The sequence below is a fragment of the Heterocephalus glaber genome, unplaced genomic scaffold (assembly GCF_053883595.1).
Source record: "Heterocephalus glaber isolate CG9 unplaced genomic scaffold, H.glaber_assembly_v1.0 deba00000546, whole genome shotgun sequence".
NCBI classification, from domain to species: Eukaryota; Metazoa; Chordata; class Mammalia; order Rodentia; family Bathyergidae; genus Heterocephalus; species Heterocephalus glaber.
The window spans coordinates 28,195,370-28,214,675 of NW_028258147.1; the positions used below are offsets into that span (position 1 = coordinate 28,195,370).

General features: G+C 37.2%; 1 protein-coding gene across 11 annotated transcripts in view; it reads right to left on the reverse strand.

Moving 5' to 3' along the window:
• C1galt1 (core 1 synthase, glycoprotein-N-acetylgalactosamine 3-beta-galactosyltransferase 1) overlaps nt 1-18,421 on the reverse strand; it is a 109,883-nt gene extending 91,462 nt beyond the window's left edge. For 5 of the 11 annotated variants that reach the window (XR_015448751.1, XR_015448750.1, XR_015448749.1 and 2 more), the window contains exon 1: nt 18,097-18,296. Coding sequence is in view for 2 of the 11 variants with exons in the window: in XM_087204689.1 (XP_087060815.1) it covers nt 18,097-18,103 (7 nt within the window). In the remaining 9 variants the exon portion in view is untranslated. Of the gene's footprint in view, nt 1-13,336; nt 13,474-17,515; nt 17,719-17,971; nt 17,992-18,096 lie in introns of those variants that run through there. The other 6 variants (XR_015448752.1, XM_021242840.2, XM_004862730.4 and 3 more) reach the window with 6 other exon arrangements.
• Nucleotides 18,422-19,306: the final 885 nt, after the last annotated feature.

The window sequence follows — 19,306 nt, forward strand, 5'->3', positions numbered from 1 at the left end:
TTTACCTCTTTATAACCATCTATATTCTATAAATATATTGACTTTCCTTAGTTCAGGGTGTCTTTCATCTGGTCAATATATATAATATATATATATATATACTTTTTACCTCTTAAATTTTAAAAAAATTCATATTATTTTTTCAGGAAAAAAAAACTTTTAAAAAAGCAGAGAAGCAAGACTTTTTAGTTCAAGGCTTCTTTCATTTGGTTAAGATTCAGTTATTTTTTACATTATCTATAGGTATAACTAGATTTGGAACTAATCTGAGTGTTGGCTACTAAGAAATATTTGCCAAATGTGATATTTTCTACCCTCATCCATTTTGTTTTGTTTCATTTTGTTTTCTGAGACAAGGGTCTTGCTATGTAGTTCAGGCTAGCTTTGAATTCACTACATAGCTCAGGCTGGCTTTGAACTCCTCCTGCCCCGTGCTGGGATTACAGGCGGTGCTACCACACCCAGCCCTTTCTTCAGCCTGTTACAATAAATCTATACAACATGCCAGTAACTCTGGGTATTACAGACACCACAGAGAATGCAAAAAAATCTGTGGATTTATGGAATATTAATAAGACATTCTTATGTTTTGATCTTCTGATGTAGAACTGGTAGTAACATTTAAAAATATACAATCAGTGATTCATATTTATACAATTTGATTTTAAATTTGACTATGTAATCTTTGGAAAAGTTAAACACCTTTCCATCTGTTAAACAGATTTTCAACTTACAAAGGAGTTGCATTCCAATAAATCCATTGTAAAGACACCATAAGCCAAAAATGCATTCAATATCTTGATAAACTCAATGTAGAAATAAAAAATGTAAATTGAACCATTTAAAATCCTGATTTCCTTGACTTACAATAGGGTTATGCCCTGATAAGCCACTGTAAATTTGAAAAGTTGGAACCGTCATTACCGTAATAAAGTTACAGTTTTCCTCCTGTTTATAGAGTATAAACTGCCTACAGGCAAAATATAGTATTTTGCCTCCGAGTTGTAGACTACGATGCTTTTCATAAGACAGCAGTACAGTCAACACTAGCTCGCTTGATGTGGAAGTTCAAAGCACCACATTTCATTCATATTCTTCCCATTGTCAAATCTGACCATAACTGTCTACCTTCTTACTTTAACCACTCTGTGACAATACTTTTCTCCTTCAGTTATTGATCATTCTTCTCTGAACCAATTACTTCATAGAGGCTTTAAATAACAGACTTGCAAAAAGTTGTAATACAGTAGTCACCCCTTATATACAGGGAATAAACTCAGACACTAAATAGATGTCCAAAATAGTGAACAAGAGTGAACACTATGTATACCGTTTCTGATAAATCTGCAAATTATACACAGTGAGAGATTAGCAACAATAAAATAGAAAAATGAAACAAGATACTATAATTAAAGTTATTAGAATATGATCTCTGTATTTCTCAAATTGTACTACAGATCTTAGCAACCTCGGCATATGGTTTCTTTTCCTTATGAAGTTGAGAACTTTCACCTTCTCATCAATAGGAAGGACTTTACAGCCTCTCGTTGCCACAAATTGCCAACATTACCACTTTTGCACTTTGGGACCACTATTAAGTAAAATAAAGGTTATCTGAATACAAGTACTGTAATTCTGTGACAGAGCTCGTAACCTCGACAGCTACTTAGTGATGAATAGGTAAGCAGCATATATACTATGAATACCCTGGATGATTCAGGTTCCAGGTAGGAAGAAGAAAGATCAAGACTATATAAGATTTCTCTACACTAGTCACAACCGTGCACAATTTAAAATTTATAAACTGTTCATTTCTGGAATTTTCCATTTATTTTCGGACCACAGATATTGCCAGTAACTGAAACCTGAAATTATGAAAGAATAAGGAAGATAAGTACTTTCCAATGCAACACTATCAAGCCTAACTGCTTAATTTGGTATATAAGATCTAACTACTTTAGCTTCCTGCCCTCTTATTTTTTTGATAATGCTTATCTCTAAAGCTTACAACCATTCTCTAAGTTTGTCATTGACTTTTACGATTGATTCTGACCATTCTATTCTTTCTGCCCAGAGCATCTCACCCCATTCTGCCTTCTAGATAGAGGTATAATTAGCTTCTAAGGTTATCTTTGTTTCAGTACTCTCTATGACCCCTTTCCTCAACACTAAGAGCAAACTATTCTCCCTTCAAGTATTTCTTTGTTCCTTTATTTATACCTCTACCATATTCTCATCATGCTGCATTAGGGTAAGGATATGGTATCTCTCTACCATTAGAAGAGCTGGCTATGAACTCACTTATCTCCATCTCTCCAACTCTAACACACATTATAGCTTGTAAAAGATATCCAAGTTGGAGGAGAAAGGTACAGTTGAAATGATTTTTCCCAACAGCTATCTGAGTTGCCTGATTTACTAAATAAAACTGTTTTTACTGTATTTCAAATCATGTCTAACATCTACATCAACAGTTATTTCAAAGCTTTGCAAGTCTCTCAACAAAAAGAAATGAAAAATAAATGAGTTATTACTGAATAAATTATATTTCCACAGAATCATTAAGAATCTGCCTAACCATGAAATCATACAAGGCCCATCATTTGATGCTTTTAAGTACTATTCTATAGCACAAGGTCATTAATTAGCCATATAATATATTTCTTTTAATGTGTTTGACTTATGAACTATCAAAAGTACACACTAATTCAAAGACAGAGGCTACAAATATTAAATTAGTGACATCTACAGAAAAAAATTAATGCAAACTCTTACTTAATGATCCTAAAATACTATATGAGCACTAAAGTTATACAACTCAAGCACTAGAAATGATCTTGGAATTTCATAAATCCTGACAAAGTACCTCAGGATAAGAAATAATCCTTCCAAAAGTTGCATATAATGTCATACTAAGAAGTCAAGTTGTATAAATCTAAGACTGACATTGTATTTTTAAAAAATTCCTAAATTTAAGTTCAGATGATCAAGTCAGAATTCTTTCATTCCTTTTTTGTCAGTACACAAGTATCTTTTACATCCTCAATGATTCCTATAATACCCAAAGTTAGAAGTTATGATGTTTATCACAATGAAACTGTCCTAGGAACAAGTAATATTCTTTCTCCATGAATCCCACATCTGCCCTGTTCCCAACAGTACACTGAGACTCCAACCACAAGGTAGTAGCTTATTCTTGAAAGGTTATCATTTGGTCCCTATGCATCATGACCACTTTTGTCCCTATTTCTGACTTCATAAGAACAAAGTATGAATTTCTTATCCATTTTGGTACTGTTTTCCAATTGTGTCTATCTTTGAACCTACAAAAACTACCATATCTAAAAATACTTTCTTTCCCTTCTACACACAATATCTACCAATTGTGAAACTAAAATTATACAGCCTGAGTCAATATTACCAGTTTTTGATGTAGTAGCGTCCTTAGAACTTTCCTACTAAATTAAATATAAGACAAAGATACAGGTTATCACTACCATTAAATAGTACACTGAAAGCACTAGCCAGTGCAACTGAAGAAAATAAGAGATGTAAGTATTTAAGAACAGTGTCATCATTAACTATTTATAATTGGACCATCTTTTGAGAAAAATTGAAACACTATATAAAAATAGAAAATAATGTAAGGCAGCTACTTGTGAAATTATTATTAATATGAGATGATAAGCAACCATAATGGAAAATCTTATTGCAACAGCAAGCAAAAAAACTACGTACAAAGAATGAACGTAACTAAAAATGTACAAAAACCATAATTCCACTGAAGGATCTATAATAAAACTTGAGTAAATGGAAAGACGACAAATACAGTGGTTCCTTCATTCGCAAACATGATGCATTCCTCTATTCTGGGGAAGACAGCTGTATTCGAGTTCACCACCCAATGCAGAATTCAGGAATGGAAGTAAAATTTTGCCTAACACTGTGAACCGAATTGTTCACAAACAGAAGCATTCGTGAACCAAGGCATCATTGTGCTGTATATATCTTGAAATATAAAGAATAGCTTAGAGCAGTGATAGGAAACCTTTTAGAGCTTCCGATGCTAACAAACAGCCAGCTGCAGCACAAGTGCCGTAAGTTTTCCTCCACTGGCTTAGAGGATTCTGGGGAAATACAGTAGGAAATAGGAGGAATCAGTGTCCCCACCCAGCCAATTACACTGGCAAAATCTGATGTAACTGTTTTGAAATTCTGAAAAACTATTAAATGCTTAAAACATCCCAGGAAAGGCTTGGACAGTAAGGTCAGTTGTAGATGATTTCAGTTACTTTCAGCTCTTAGCTCAGGAGGAACTATCCATCTCTCACCTAACACAGTTCCTTTGGTACACAGTGTATATTTGTGAAGCAGCTTGAGTGATGCTTGTGCTGCAAGGGTGAGCAATAAAAAAAGGGTCCTCTAAATATCAGCAACAAGTTGTTTTGTTAACTATTGCTTCTGATGACAGAGATGAGACAGCCACTGTTGATGCACCGCCACTGCTTCAAATTCCCCCCTCTGACAGAGGTGATTCCAGGGGGTTTGTTTAAAGGGATAATATCTTCCCAACCCTCTTTTCTCTTTATTTTTCTCTTTCCTCATTTTTAGAAGCCAGACTTTAAGAAGCAGGGCACTGAGTAAAATCTGCCTCAAAATAAAAAATAAAAAGTGTCTGGGATATACCTTAATATAAAACCTATATCTGGGTTCAATTACTAGTACCATGGTGTGTGTGTGTGGGGGGGGTCCATACACATGAGAAATTAGAAAGTCATTATGGCTGAGTAAAGGCAAAAACTCAGATTTACCCTTGATAAAAACTACAACTATCAAAATCAAGCAAAGACAAAACAAAAGAGCAAAGGTTAGGGAAGGGAAGAATCTGAGTCCCAGCGTCATCACATAGTTAAATTCAAACATCTGCTTTTTAACAAATAACTAACTACAAGGCATTTGAAGAAATAAAAGTATCATTCATTCAAAGAAAGAAAATAATTTGTTCCTAAGATAGGTCTGATTGGCAAATCTAACAGACAGAGACTTTGATAAAACAGAAACCGCCCCCCAAAAATTATTCTGGAGCAGAAAAGAACAGGAACAGAAATTTAAAATTGGCTGAAGAGACTCAAAAGGCAAATCTTAGAAGAATACTTGCAATCTCGATGATAGAACAAGTGAAATTATTGAGTCTGAAGAACAAAAAGAAAATGGGGAAGAAATAAAATAGAACCTAGCAAATAGCAAATAGAATGCTAATCAATGCTAATCATCAAAAAAGATCATACATCATGACCAAGTAGGTTTCATCCCAGAGATGCATGGATGGTTCAACACACAGAAGTCAATAAATGTAATACATAAGCACAACCAAGGTCAAAAACCACATGATCATATCAACAGATGCAGAAAAGTCTTTTGACAAAATTCAACACTCCTACATGATGAAGACATGATGAAAACAAGCAGAGAAAGACCATACCTAAATTTGATAAAATCAATTTATGACAAACCAACACCCAGCACCATATTAAAGAAAAGATAAAGCATTCCCCCTAAAATCAGGAACAAGACAAAGATGCTCACTATCACCACTTCTACTGAACAGAGTGCTTGAAAATTAGCCAAACCAGGTAACAGAAAAGAAAGAAAGAAAAGGGATATATATTGGAACAGAAGAACTCAACTTACCATTATTTTGCAGATGATACTCTATATAGAAGATCCAAAGAACTCCACCAAAAAATTTAGAATAACCAACTTCAGCAACATAGTAGGATACAAGAGCAACACACAAAAATCATTAGCATTTGTGTACACCAATAATGAACTTGATGAAAAGGAAATTATGAAAACAGTACCAAGAAAAAATACCCAGGAATTAACCTAACCAAGGAAGTGAAAGACCTCTACAAAGAAAATTACATTACTCTGAAAAAGGAGATTGAAGAGGACATCATAAAATGGAAAGATGTTCCCTGCTCCTGGATAGGAAGAATAAATATTGTCAAATGGCCATACTCCCAAAACTGTTATCCAGATTCAATTCAGTCCCAATCAAAAAACCAACAGCATGCTTTATAAATCTTGAGAAAACAACCCTATTAAAATTCACATGGAACCAGAAAAGACCCAAAATAGCAAAAGCAATTTTAGGCAACCAAGAGCAAAACAGAAGGCCTTACAATACCTGACTTCAAAGCAACAGTGGCTTTGGTACTGGAACAAAAACACATACTGTACATGGATCAGTGGAATAGAATAAAGAAACATCCCCAGATACATTCAACTATTTGATCTCTGACAAAGGGGCCAAAACATACATTGGAGGAAAGACAGCCTATTCAACAAGTGGTTCTGGGAAAACTGGATATCAGTTGAAACTGGGTGCTTATCTTTCACTATGTATTAAATCAAAATAAAAATGGATCAAAAATCTAAACATTAAAATAAAGATTGGAAGATGAAATAGGTAAAATACTTGAAGACATAGGTGTAGGAAAGGATTTTCTAAACAGAACAAGAAATAAGAATCAACAAAGGCAATTAATGTCAGACTAAAAAGCTTCTATAAGGAAAAGAATCAATTAGTAGAATGAAGAAACAACCTACAGAATGGGAAAAAATTTTTTGCCAGCTACTTCTTAGAGCACTAATATCTAGAATACTGTACATAAAGAACTCAAAAAAATTAGATCACCTAAAATTAAAGATACAGTCAAGTAATGGGCAAGAGAAATGAACATACACTTCAAGAGGAAGTACAAATGACCAACGGATACATGAAAAAATGTTCAACATTTCTGGCCATTAGAGAGATGCAAATTAAAACACTGTGAAGATTCTACCTTACTCCAGAAAGAATGGCAATCATCAAGAAATCAAAAAATCACGGGTCAGGGATTTAGCTCAGTGGTTTCGCCGCCTGCTGCGCAAGCGCAAGGACCCGAGTTCAATCCCCGGTACCAAAAACAAAAACAACAACAAAAAATTTTTTAAAAATCACAAATGCTGGTGAGGCTGTGGTGAAAAAGGAACCTTCTCACATTGCTGGTGGGAATGTAAACCAGAGCAACCATTATGGAAATCAACATGTTCTTCTCGAAGAACTAAAATTAGAAATTCCATATGACCCAGCTATCCCCCCTTCTAGGTATTTTTCCCAGAGAGATCAAGATATAATACAGTGATACATGCATACTAATGTTCATAGTACAATTCACAGTAGTTAAATCCTGGGAATAGCCTGTACATCCATCAACAGACAACTAGATAAAGAAAAATGTGGTGTCTATAAATAATGGAATACTATTTGGCTATAAAGATGGATAAATTTGAGACATCTGTAGGAAAACAAGAAGCACACAGAATATTGTTGGGTCAAATAAACCAGAAACACAAACTTGAAAACCATATGGTATCTGTCATCTGAGTAAGGCAAAGTACAAACTAAGATCAAAATAAAGGAAGGACAGAAGGAGACAAAGGGATTGATCTCTTGCAGATGGGAAGGGGTCCACAGGATCAAGCGCAAGGGGTGAGGGAGAGGGGATGGGGAAATAATGTACAGCAAAGATAAGCCACATACGAAGTCCTAATTACCTCAATAAATGTGGACATCATATGCCATAAACATGAACTAAGATTAATATGAACAAGAATGAAAAGGGGGAAAGGGGAATTAGGAAGAAGGAGGAGGGAAAGAGATTAAAAAAGAAAGCTGAATATGTACATGTATCAATTCAAGATGACTGTAAAATGCATGTACTGAAAACATGTACTAATTTTTAAAAATTCAACTGATAATTCTGTATCTGGCAAAACTGTCCTTTAAAAGTGAAGAGGAAATTAAGGTATTCTCAGGTAAGAAGAAAAAACAAAACAAAACCTAAAACCTATTGGAAGAACTAAACTCAAAGCTAGGAGAAGTACAGAATACATAATACAGATTAGAGCAAAGATAAAACAAATAGAAAAAATAGAGAAAAACAATGAAATTGAAAGTTGGTTCTTCAAGAAGATCAACAGAATTGACAAATCTTTACATAGATTGACTAAGAAATAAAGAGCAGACTCAAACACTAAAATCATCAATGAAAATGGAGACACTGTCAATTCTACAGAGATGCATAGGATCAAAAACACTATGAACAATTGATGCCAACAACTGCATGACCTAGAGGAAAACTGCTGGAAACACGAAAGGTACCCTAACTGAACCACACATACACACATGAAAACAAAATAAAATAAAACAAAAACTGAAGAGCCCTATTATAGTAAGACTGAATCAGTAATCAAAAAGAGATTGCATCAGTAATAAAATCTCCCATTGAAGAATAGCCCTGGGCCACCTGATGGCTTCAAAGTTAAATTCTATCAAACATTTAAGTAGTTGAAACCAAGCCTTATCAATCTCTTCCAAAAAACAGAAGCAGAAGGAATACTTTATTCATTGAGGCCCACATTATGTTGATAGCAAAGGCAGAAAAAGACACCAGAAGAAAACTACAGACCAGTATCCACTATGAACCATGATACAAAAAACTGAATGAAATACTAGCAAATTGAATTCAGCAGCACATTAAATGATCAAATACCATGACCAAGTGGAATTTATTCCTGAAATGCAAGGCTGATTCAACATATGAAATTCAGTTCAGGTAATATACCACATTAACATAATGGACAGGGGGCAGGGGAGGGGGCTCAATCTTCTCAAGTCAGAAAAAAAGAATGTGACAGAGGCTGGGCATAATAGTGCACCGGTATAGTCCCAGTACTCAGATGGTTGAGGTAGAAAAACTGAGGCAAGCCTGGAGTTCCATATCAGCCTGAACTTTATAGTAAGAACCTTTCTCAACAGACAAAATTTAATACTTTTCATGATATACTCAACAAACCAACAACAGAAAGAAACTTCCTCAACATAATAAAAGACATAAATGAGTACACCACAACAATCATTATGCAGGGCGGCAAAAGGCTGGAAGAGTTTCCTCCAGTATCAGGATAGAGGCAAAGATGCCTGCTTTTATCACTTCCATTCAATGCAGCACTAGAAGTTCCAGCCAGAGGAAGGAGAAAAGAAAAAAGAAAAAGAAAATGTATCCAAATTGGAAAGAAAGAAGTAAAATTATCTCCACATTTGATATGATCTTTTATGTAGAAAGTAGTAAAGATTATACACACCCACAACACAAACAGACACCCCAGATGGAACTAATAAATGAATTCTGTAAAGGAAAAAGGAACAATCTGAAAAGCAAATGAACAACTCCATTTACAACAGCATCAAAAAGCCTAGGAATTAATTTAACCAAGAAGGTGAAAGAGTTGTATGAGAACTAAAAACACTGCTGAAATTAAGACAAAAATAAGTAGAAAGATATTCCATGCTCATAGACTGCAAGACGTGGTACAGTTAAGATATCAATACTACCCAAAGTGAACTACAGATTCAATGCAATACCTAGGACAACCCCAACAATGTTTTGTACAGAAAGAGAAAAATCCTTTCTAAAATTTGTATGGGATCGTAGGAGATCCCAAATAGGCAAAACAATCCTGAAAAAGAAAGAAGGCTGGAAGACTTGCTGATTAAAAAAAAACTTCCTGATTTAAAAAAACTTAACTACAAAGCTATTATTAGTAATCACAGCAATGTGGTACTGCCATATGCAAATCAGGGGAATATAGTCTAGAAAACAATCCTCACTTTTGTTCAAATGAGTTTTGCCAAAGGAATCAAGACCATTTAATGGGCAAAAGACAGTCATTCATTCATTCATTTATTTATTGGTACCGGGGATCGAACTTGGGACCTTGCACTTGCGAGGCAGGCAGCAGAACCACTGAGCTAAATCTCTGGCCCAAGACAGTCTTTTTTAAAAAAAGGGGTATGAGAAAATTGGATATTCACATGCAAAAGAATAAATTTGGTCTCTTACATAAGAGAGTATCCAAAAATTAACTGGAAATGGATTAAAGATCAAAAAATAGGTCCTAAAATTATAAAATCCTTAGGAAAAAAACGTAGCAAAAGTTTTTAAGACTTTCAATTTGGCAATGATTTCCTGGATATGACCACAAAGGCAGTTAACAGCAGCAACAACAGCAATAACAACGAAAAATCAGCATACTGGAATTTATTAAAAAGTTTTTAAATTTGTGCATTAAAAGACACTATCAACATAGTAAAAGGCAGAACCACAGTATCTTAGTTACTTTTCTTATTGCTGACACAAAATTCCTGACATCCAAAGATAAAGGAGGAAAAGTTTATTGTAGCTCAGAGTTTATAGAAGTTTCAGTTCATAGCTGGCTGCAAGGCAGTGTGGCATAGCAGAGGGGCACCACAGAGGAGAAACAGTTTATGGTGGGCAGAAGGCAGATGAGTGAAGTGGCAAAGCAGCAAGTGACAAGCAGTGACATGCCTTCTGTCCCTTATACTCTATCCAGGCTATCCACCCTTAGGAGAAGTAGCACTCACACCCAGGGTGAGGCACCCTTAATCCTCGCACTGTACCACGAATCGATCCCAGCATAATCCACCCACCTCTGAAAAGCCCCACCTATAACTGCATGAAGGTTTTTTTTTGGGGGGGGGGCATTAGATATAAGCTGTAACACAGAGAACAGGCAAATATAACTATGAATCAGACAAACAATAAAGGATTAATATTCAAAATATACAGAGAACTAAAATTCAACAAAAATCAACCCAATTCAATGGACAAAAGATTTGAATAGGTATTTCTTGCATGCAGATAAACAAATGACCAATAACACACATGAAAATATTCTTAACATAACTAATCATTAATCAGATACAAATCAAGGATATGTCACTCCATACCCATTAGGATAGCTACCATTAATGTTCAAGAAACAAGTTTTTCCAAGTATATGGAGAAACTGAACACTTGTGCTTTATTGGTAAGAATGTATAGCTGCTGTGGAAAACAGTATGGCTGCTCCTGAAAAATTAAAGACAATTACTGTATGATTCACCAATTCTATTTCTGATATAAGTCCTAATTACTTGAAAGCAGGGTCTCAAAGAGGTATGTGTACATCCATGTGCACAGCAGTAGTATCAAAAAATAAGTGGAAGCAAAATACCCATATACTAACAGATGAACAAATTAGCAAAATGTGGTATCTACCCACAGAAAAATATTAGTCAGTTTTAAAAGGAAAGGGAATTCTAACATTTGTTACAAAATGCATGAGCCTGGAGAACATAATGCTAAGTGAAATAAGCCAATCATAAAAAGGCAAATAATGTATAATTCCACTAATATGAAATACAGTAAAAATCAGAGGCAAAATTTTGGCTGCCAGGGTCTATAGGGTTAGGGAAATGGGAAATTATTAAGTGCATATTTCTGCATCTCTGCAGGAAAAAAGAATTCTGGATATGGATGGTGGTGATTGCATAACTATAAATGTACTTAATACCATTTAACTGTATAATTAAAAATGACTAACATGGTGAATTTATTTTACTACAATAAAATAGAAAAAAAATCCTTATTGGTGTCAGTTTCTCCAGATTAATGTGTATACAGTAATAAGATCACAGTTAAAATACACGTAGATTTTTTAAAAAAGTAAATAACCTAGCAAAAAGCATCTTAAAAGTTTGGAAAAGATGAACATAAATTGTGGAAAGAGGTACTGGGGGAGGGATGAACTAAGCCTATGAGAGTCATTTAAAAATGCAAGATTTTAAAAAATTAAATAACAAAATTATTTTAAATATTGTTTGAAAAAATAAATGAGTATAGATGGGAAATTCTTGAAAGGGATAGAGAGGGGAGCAAAGCCTACCACATACTAAAATATATTATCTGCAAAACACAGGAACGATAATTAAAACAAACTGATATTTACACGGAACAGAGCAACTTCTCTACAACTCTATAAAAAATGCCGTACTAAGTGCCAGGGATTTAGCTCAGTGGCTCCACTGCCTGCCTCACAAGCACAAGGTCCCAAGTTTGATCCCTGATACCAAAAGATAAAAATACAGAATTTAAAAAAAAAATGCATTACTGATACTAAAGACATAGTGCTGAACCTTTTTTCTCTATAATCAGATTTTCAGAAGCTATTTTGTTTGAACTGTATTAGTGAGAAAGGACCATCCCACTCTTGCATGAATTATTAGGAAACAGAAGCAGCCTCAATTTGCATCACAGAGCTTCAGATAAGGGGTTTCCAGATACACATTCCACATGTATCCCAGCTCTATAGTCTCCAAGGAAACAAGACCCTGAGTAAGCTTGTTAGCCTGGCCTGATGTTTATTAACCCCCTGAGACACAGTCCTCTAGTGCTTTAAAAGTATCAAACATTATTGCATTTAAAATTTGCCTTAATAATACTTCTTCAAAATCCTGTAATAATCCAGTTTATTCTTCAGTGAAATAAGGCTCTTCCTCTGCTGTATAAGTCTCCCTTACAGCAAGTTAATTAGTCTAACTTCATCAATTTACAGAGATGTCCCCAATGATCATTATCAGAAGGATTTTATCAACTGAAATAGTTTATGAAAAAGTAAGTACATGTGGAAACTTAATACCTAAATCAAACAGCATTTCAAATCAAGAAAAAAATGGCTTATGGAAGAAATGGTATTGGAATCAATCTCTTAGGAAACAAAAAGTAACCACATGGATCTCATTCTGATAATTAACAATTCTAAATGTCTGAGATTTTAATATTCAAGAAACTGAAATTAAAACTAGAAAAAAAATCTTTTTGCATTTTTAAATCATAAATTAAGATCTCAAAACTCAGAAGCTATGACTACAGAATTATGAGTTTCAGTGGACAAATTTCTGGTGGCAATGTTGATTCAAAAGTAGGTTTCTTCATAAAAATCAGTGTACAAGGCCAGGCGTGGTGGCACATGCCTGTAATCCCAGCACTTGGGAGGCTGAGGCAGGAGGATTGGTGCGAGTTCGAGGCCAGCCTAAGCTACATAGTGAGATTGAGGCCAGCCTGAACTATGTAGCGAGACACTGACTCAAAAAAAAAAAAAAAAAAATCAGTGTATATCATAAAGCACAAATGACCCACAAAATATAAAAACATAAAGAAAATATTAGATTCCCAGAAAAAATACAATGATCAATGACAATTTGATTTCACTCATAAAAAAAAAAGGGTAAATCAAATGAAGAGATACTATTTTTAACAAACTGTAAAGTTTATTAACATCCAGTATTTATTAACTGGCATGCATGCATTTTCCCTCACAATTACATATTTTTACTGTCTTTTAGAAGGGTGTTTGACAATATGTTAAAAATTTTAACTGAATATACCTTGATCTATCATTTCATGATCGGAAACTTATCTTGGGGACACAATCATAAAGTCTTCCAAAATGTTCTTGACAACTGTAAGTATAAAATGTTTCTTTGTTGATGGAATTCCATACATTTATACAACAGAATACAGCTGTTAAAATTAACAACGGCCTATATGTGGTAACAAGGAGAATCTTTGCACTTTCAGCTAAGGTTATTTGTTAATAAAATATACTTTTCTAAAAATCAGAGAATGAAAAGAAAAAAGAAAATCAAATGAACTACACAAAGAGAAAAATATACCTATAAAAGTGTTTTGTTTTACTATTTTTATTACCAGCTCTCTCCAAAGGTAATTACCACTCATTGAAACTTTGCAAGAAAAAAAGTAATACCTACATCAGCATACATTTAAGTACATCTTTTAATTTTTTTTTTTTTTTTGGTACTGGGATCAAACTCGGGACCTTGTACTTACGAGGCAAGCAGCAGAACCACTGAGCTAAATCCCCGGCCCTATCTTTTAATTTTTGTTAGAGATCACGCTATATATCCAATTTACCCTTCTCAATTTTTCTGTAATACAACTGCATTCATTTTAATAATGATACAGAAGAATTTTTAAGGCAAACTATTGAAGTGTGCACAGCACAATCCCATTTGGCTTTTAAAATTCTTATGTAAGTATTAAATTCTGAATATTTAAATATAAAAAATGCTTCTATATATAAAATCTGATCATAAAGAAAATTTTAACAAGGGTTGCCTCTGGGAGATACTGGGTGGGATGGGCAAGGACAAAAAAATTTTTCATTATACATTTTCTGTCTTTTCTTCTTTGAGACTATGTTGTCGAGATTGGTCTTGAACTTTAGGAGCCTCAAGGGATTCTACTACCTCAGCCTCTTTGAGTGTAGTGCCACTGTGCCCAACTCATTACATGTTTAATTGTAAATGCCTAACACATTTAATTGTTAATGTCTAACTAATGTTAATGTTTAAATTTTTTATCAGGCACACACTTATTGTTTCTTTAACAGAAATAAAGGTAGGGTATTTTATCTAGAATAAGTCAAAGCACTGTAATTTTCCTACACTTGTTACACAAAATCTCTTGATCCTTTTCAGATTTCTCCAAGTTTCAAAGACTATACACAAATCCCTGCTACATACAGGCATCTTTCAACAAGTCCAAGTCATTTCCTTTTTCCCCTAAATCGGCTCATTTTACCTTAATTACTGGTAGTTATCTAAATTATTCACCAAAAGGTTCCTATTTCACTCAGAGTCATCTGGTTATCAAACAAGAAATTAGGGAAACTTTTGTGGGGGAGGGGTGCTGGAGATGCTGAACATGTACTCTGCCATGGAGTACAACCCCAGCCCCCAGGAGGCATTCTTAAAGCTCCTCTTACCCTCACCCCAAATCTAATTACTAAGTATTGTCAATTTTATTTTCTATTTTTCTAAACCATCATCTACTCTTCATTTCTACTTTGTCCTACGTCAGACCCTCATCTCCTTTCTAAACTGTTACAATATGTAACCTGTCTGCCAACTTAAGTGCTACCTCTCTTCAACTCATCACCGGTCTGTTAGAAGAATGACCTCCTAAAATGAAAAGGTGACTGTGTAACTTCATGGATCCTTTCATAGAACCTCACCATCTACAAAACAGAAACTAAGTATCTTTAATTAACATGATACATTAAAGGCTCTCCTTGATGTAGTAGAGGTTTCTGTTCAGGTTTCCAGCCTTATCTTTCACTGATTCCATGGTTTATAGTTTATACTTTAGTAATCCTGAATTATCAATGACTCCCTAAACATTCCAATATAGGTACGTCCTCTATTCCTATTTATTATCTGACTACAAAGCCTTCTTCCCTCCACTATGCCCAAACCTCTACAAGCGCCATAAAGTGAGGGTTTCTTAACCTTGGCATACTGACATTATGGTCTAGAAAATACTCTGTTGTACTACAAGATATTTACCAGGTTCCCCGGCTTCTACTTACTAGAAACCATAGCATTCCCAGCAGTTGTGACAAACAAAAATGTCTCTCGACATGGCCAAATGTTCCCTGGAGGAACCAGTTAAGAACCACTCTACTAACCTGTTGAAACTTAGTTTCTCATATGTGAGATATGCTCAATGAATATGGTGAATGTTTACATTTTAAAACATTACAGTGAAAGATACACTGACTAAATTCCCTCAAAATACTCTCTCTCTTACTTCTAATACACTCATCCCATCATTCTTGCCACTTTCTGAAGCAGTTCTGGAAATCTTCTTTCCAGAGTATCTTTAGTTACACTGTTGTGGCTATCCAGATGAACTGAACAAATTTAAAATGTTTACCTTTCATGGTCATTTAGACTTTGGGGTAGATTGCATAGTGCCAGATCTGGTGAATGGGATGGACGAGAAAACACCATGATGTTTTTATTTGATAGAAATTGTCGTAACATTTTGAATCGATTCAGGCCATCAAGACAGCAATGAAGACAAATAGGAGAGCTGCCAAAAGTGTTTCAGAAAGTGCCAAGCAGGGTGAAATATGTGTGTTGGAAGTGGAGGGGGGTATTTTTAAGGGGGTTAATGACAATATATCTTTTTCTGTAATACATTTTTGAAATCTAAATATTCACTGTATTTTTATCACACCACTTGTGCTAATATACAAAATATCTCAGAAAGAATATATAAAGACTTGTAACACTGGTTGTTCTTGAGGACAACTGGGTGACTAAGGTAATTAGAAGAAAAAAATGCTCATTCTTCACTACTTTTACTTTTAGTGTTTTTGTTTGTTTGGTTTTTGTTACCAGGGATCAAACTCCGGACCTTGTGCTTGTGAGGCAGGTGGCGGCACCACTGGGCTAAATCCCCAGCCCCTACTTTTAGTGTTTTTAATCTTTTTGAGCCTCTCCACAGCTAATACATGCCTTTGAGTCACTTTTTTCTCTTAACTACTGGAATAACCTTTGAGCAATGTTTCCCTTCTTCAGTCTATTTTTACCAGCAGCCAGAGTAATTCTTTAAAAAGTGAAATCCTTGTCACCCATTTGCTCAAAACCTTCTTCTGCTTTCCTAATCTTACTTTAAAAGTCAAAATCTTAAATAATCTTCACATAATCTGCCATCCTATTCCACTCCTTTCTTTCTCTCTTCCTTGAATTCAGAGGGTTGGGGGTGAACAAATAGAAATTTCATAGGATTGAATGTAATACTGTTTCCCTCACCGTGTTTTAAATTTGGACTCCTTATAGTTCCTCAGTCATCCCTGGGTTTTTAAAATTGCTGCTCTTTACAGGGCACATACCTCACTTATCTGTCTTATTCCCCAACTACTTCAGGTCTACTTCTCAAACATTCCCTGATCACACTACTCTTACCTATAGCACCTATTAACATCTCTTATTATACTGAAGAAATTCCAGGCAAATCTGAGACATTTAAGAGGCCTCCACGAGTACTAAAAAATCATTTTCTTTTCCTACGAAGAATTTTAAATGAGTCATACTTTCCTTACTAAATCACTGCTTTACTTAACATACAGTGAAAAGAGTTAACTGTTTGGTTACTTGAAGCTTTATATTCATTTAAACTGTACATCAATATACACTAAAGCTGGCAGAAAATAAAACAAGTGCAGTTTATTATACACAATACTTAGAACACAGTATCATGCACGTAAGGCTCTCCTGACATTTATCTGACATGAGAATGCAAAGCTGTCGTCTAAAATACCTTCTAAAAACTCTAGATTCTCAGCCCATACCAGAATTAAACCACCTGCAATTATTTTCATGGTATCCAGGAAGAGCTATGTTCTTAGGCTTTTTATAAATTAACAATTCCTGCCCCTTACACATTACCTAATTAGGAAACATTAAAGTTCTGACTTTGTAACTTTTAAATTCATAATGAAACCAATTCATAGTCTAATAGTTTTCAATCCTTACAGCAGTGAAAGAAAATATCGCAACTCCCAATGACTCGAGAGAACTGGATTAGAAATTTAGTCAGTTTTTCCAAAATGTGCGGTTTCTGTTGCTGATACTTCTTTTTAAAGGGAGGTAGCGGGCGTTAAGGGCTAAAACACAGTAACTCCCCATCCCTAAATTTCAGTCATCTTCTAAGAGTATACAATTCATCTAAATTCAAAGCAGTGTGGACAAACTTACCAACACGTATGGAAATCCCATCACACTATGTCCGGCCCAAGGAGGGGAGAAGCAACATAGAACCCCTTTCCTCTTCCACACAGAAGTGCCCCAACACACACCCGGCTCGTCCATCCAGCAACAGGGAAACTTAAAAAATAAATCAGCCCGAGACGAACCTGAGGAGCGCTCGGGGCTCTCGGGAGGCACCGCACACCTGAGCGCCCACCGGCGGGGACGCGCGGGAGGACCCAGGGAGGGGCCGGGGGGGGGGGGACCGCTAAGTGCCGGCCGGACGCCCGCCGGGCTGCGCGGGGACGGAGAGGCACAGAGGGCGGAAGGGAAGAACCCCGACCCCGCGGCGGCTCCGCGCAGCAACGTAGCGGCCGCGAGCGCCCGGCCCCTGGGGGAGTCGGAGGCTCCGGGGTAGGAAGTGCCCACGCCTCCCTCGGGAGCCGGACCGCGACCCCGAGGCACCTGTTCGGCAGCGCCCGGCGTGGGTCCCACCCTCCGCTTTCCCCGCGCGGCCCGGGCGGGAAGAGGGCGCGGAGAGCAGAGACCTCGGACCCGCAGGCTGAGGGCGCCGCCGCCGCCGGCCGTACCTGACATCAGCTGCGCTCCCTCTCGCCCCTCCGGGGGGCGGAGAGGGGACGAAGCGGGGCCGGCGACCTTCGCTCCTCTGGGCAGCCGCAGAAGTAGCTCGTGGCCGCTAGCCCACACCGCCGCGGCCGCTCAGACATCCTCCGACAGCAGCGGCGGCCGAGGCGGGCCCAGCGCGCGCGCACGCCCGCCCGCTCGCTCGCTCTCTGGCTCGTCCCACCCCGCCCCGCAGCGCGTCCAAGCCGCGGCCCGCCCACGGCGCCGCCACCACCCAGGGGTCTCCAACGCTGACGTCGGCACCGCCTCCACCCAGCCCCGGGGAAGGGCGGAGCCGGAGGGGGCAGGTTGGGGCGGGCCTCCCCGCCTCCGGAGACGTGCGGGCGCGACGATTGGCTGCCGAGCTCATGCTCCGCCCCCTGCGAAGGGGTCTGGGATGTCGGGGCTTCATCAGCTTTAGTTTTGGTTGCAGCCCTCTTGTGGTAGTGTTTTTTGATTACCACCTTTCTGATCTGCTCTTGGGTCCTGAGCTAGCTTCCGGGCTCAGGGGAGACTAAAGCAAGGAAACAACGAGAACTGAGGCTGGGGGTGCCTGAGGGATCTTTGTGTGAAGAACTGGCTCTAACCCTGCGTCTAATACGCTCTTATTCCCTTAACTAGTTTTTTTCTCTTTCCTCCTCCATAGTCTTTACCCAATATCTTTCTGTTCTTAATAAAAGGAAATATGACAAGATGAGGTTTGCAAAAGGATATTGTATAACTAGTTTTGTGAGCCCAGAAATGCTGGTGAAAACCCAGATAGTGATTCCAGAAAGCCTCCTGTAGAACACGAGTATGGTCTTTGGTTTTGTTAGTGCTATAGTTCTGTCCTGCTTGGCAGGAAGAAGTTCCTCAAGGCTTTACAAAATTCAAGCTCTTCCTTGGCATCAGGGCTATGCAGCAGGAAGCTGTCTTTGGAATAGAGGGAGCGGGCGGCCACTAGTAAGGCAATCCCGCCACAGGAGGTGGGAGTGTCACCGGGTTGGGTCTGTGATCTCCAAGGCTGAAATAAAGAATTTAACCCATCCTTTTTAAATGGGTTTGCTGAGTCTTGTCGCAGAAAAAGACGCGCCACAGAGACAGTAGGATTAGGCAAGGACAGAGCAAAAGTATCATAGAGGGAAAACAGAGAGCCTTTAGGAGAAGGGAAAGCAAGTAGGCCCCCCACCAATGAAT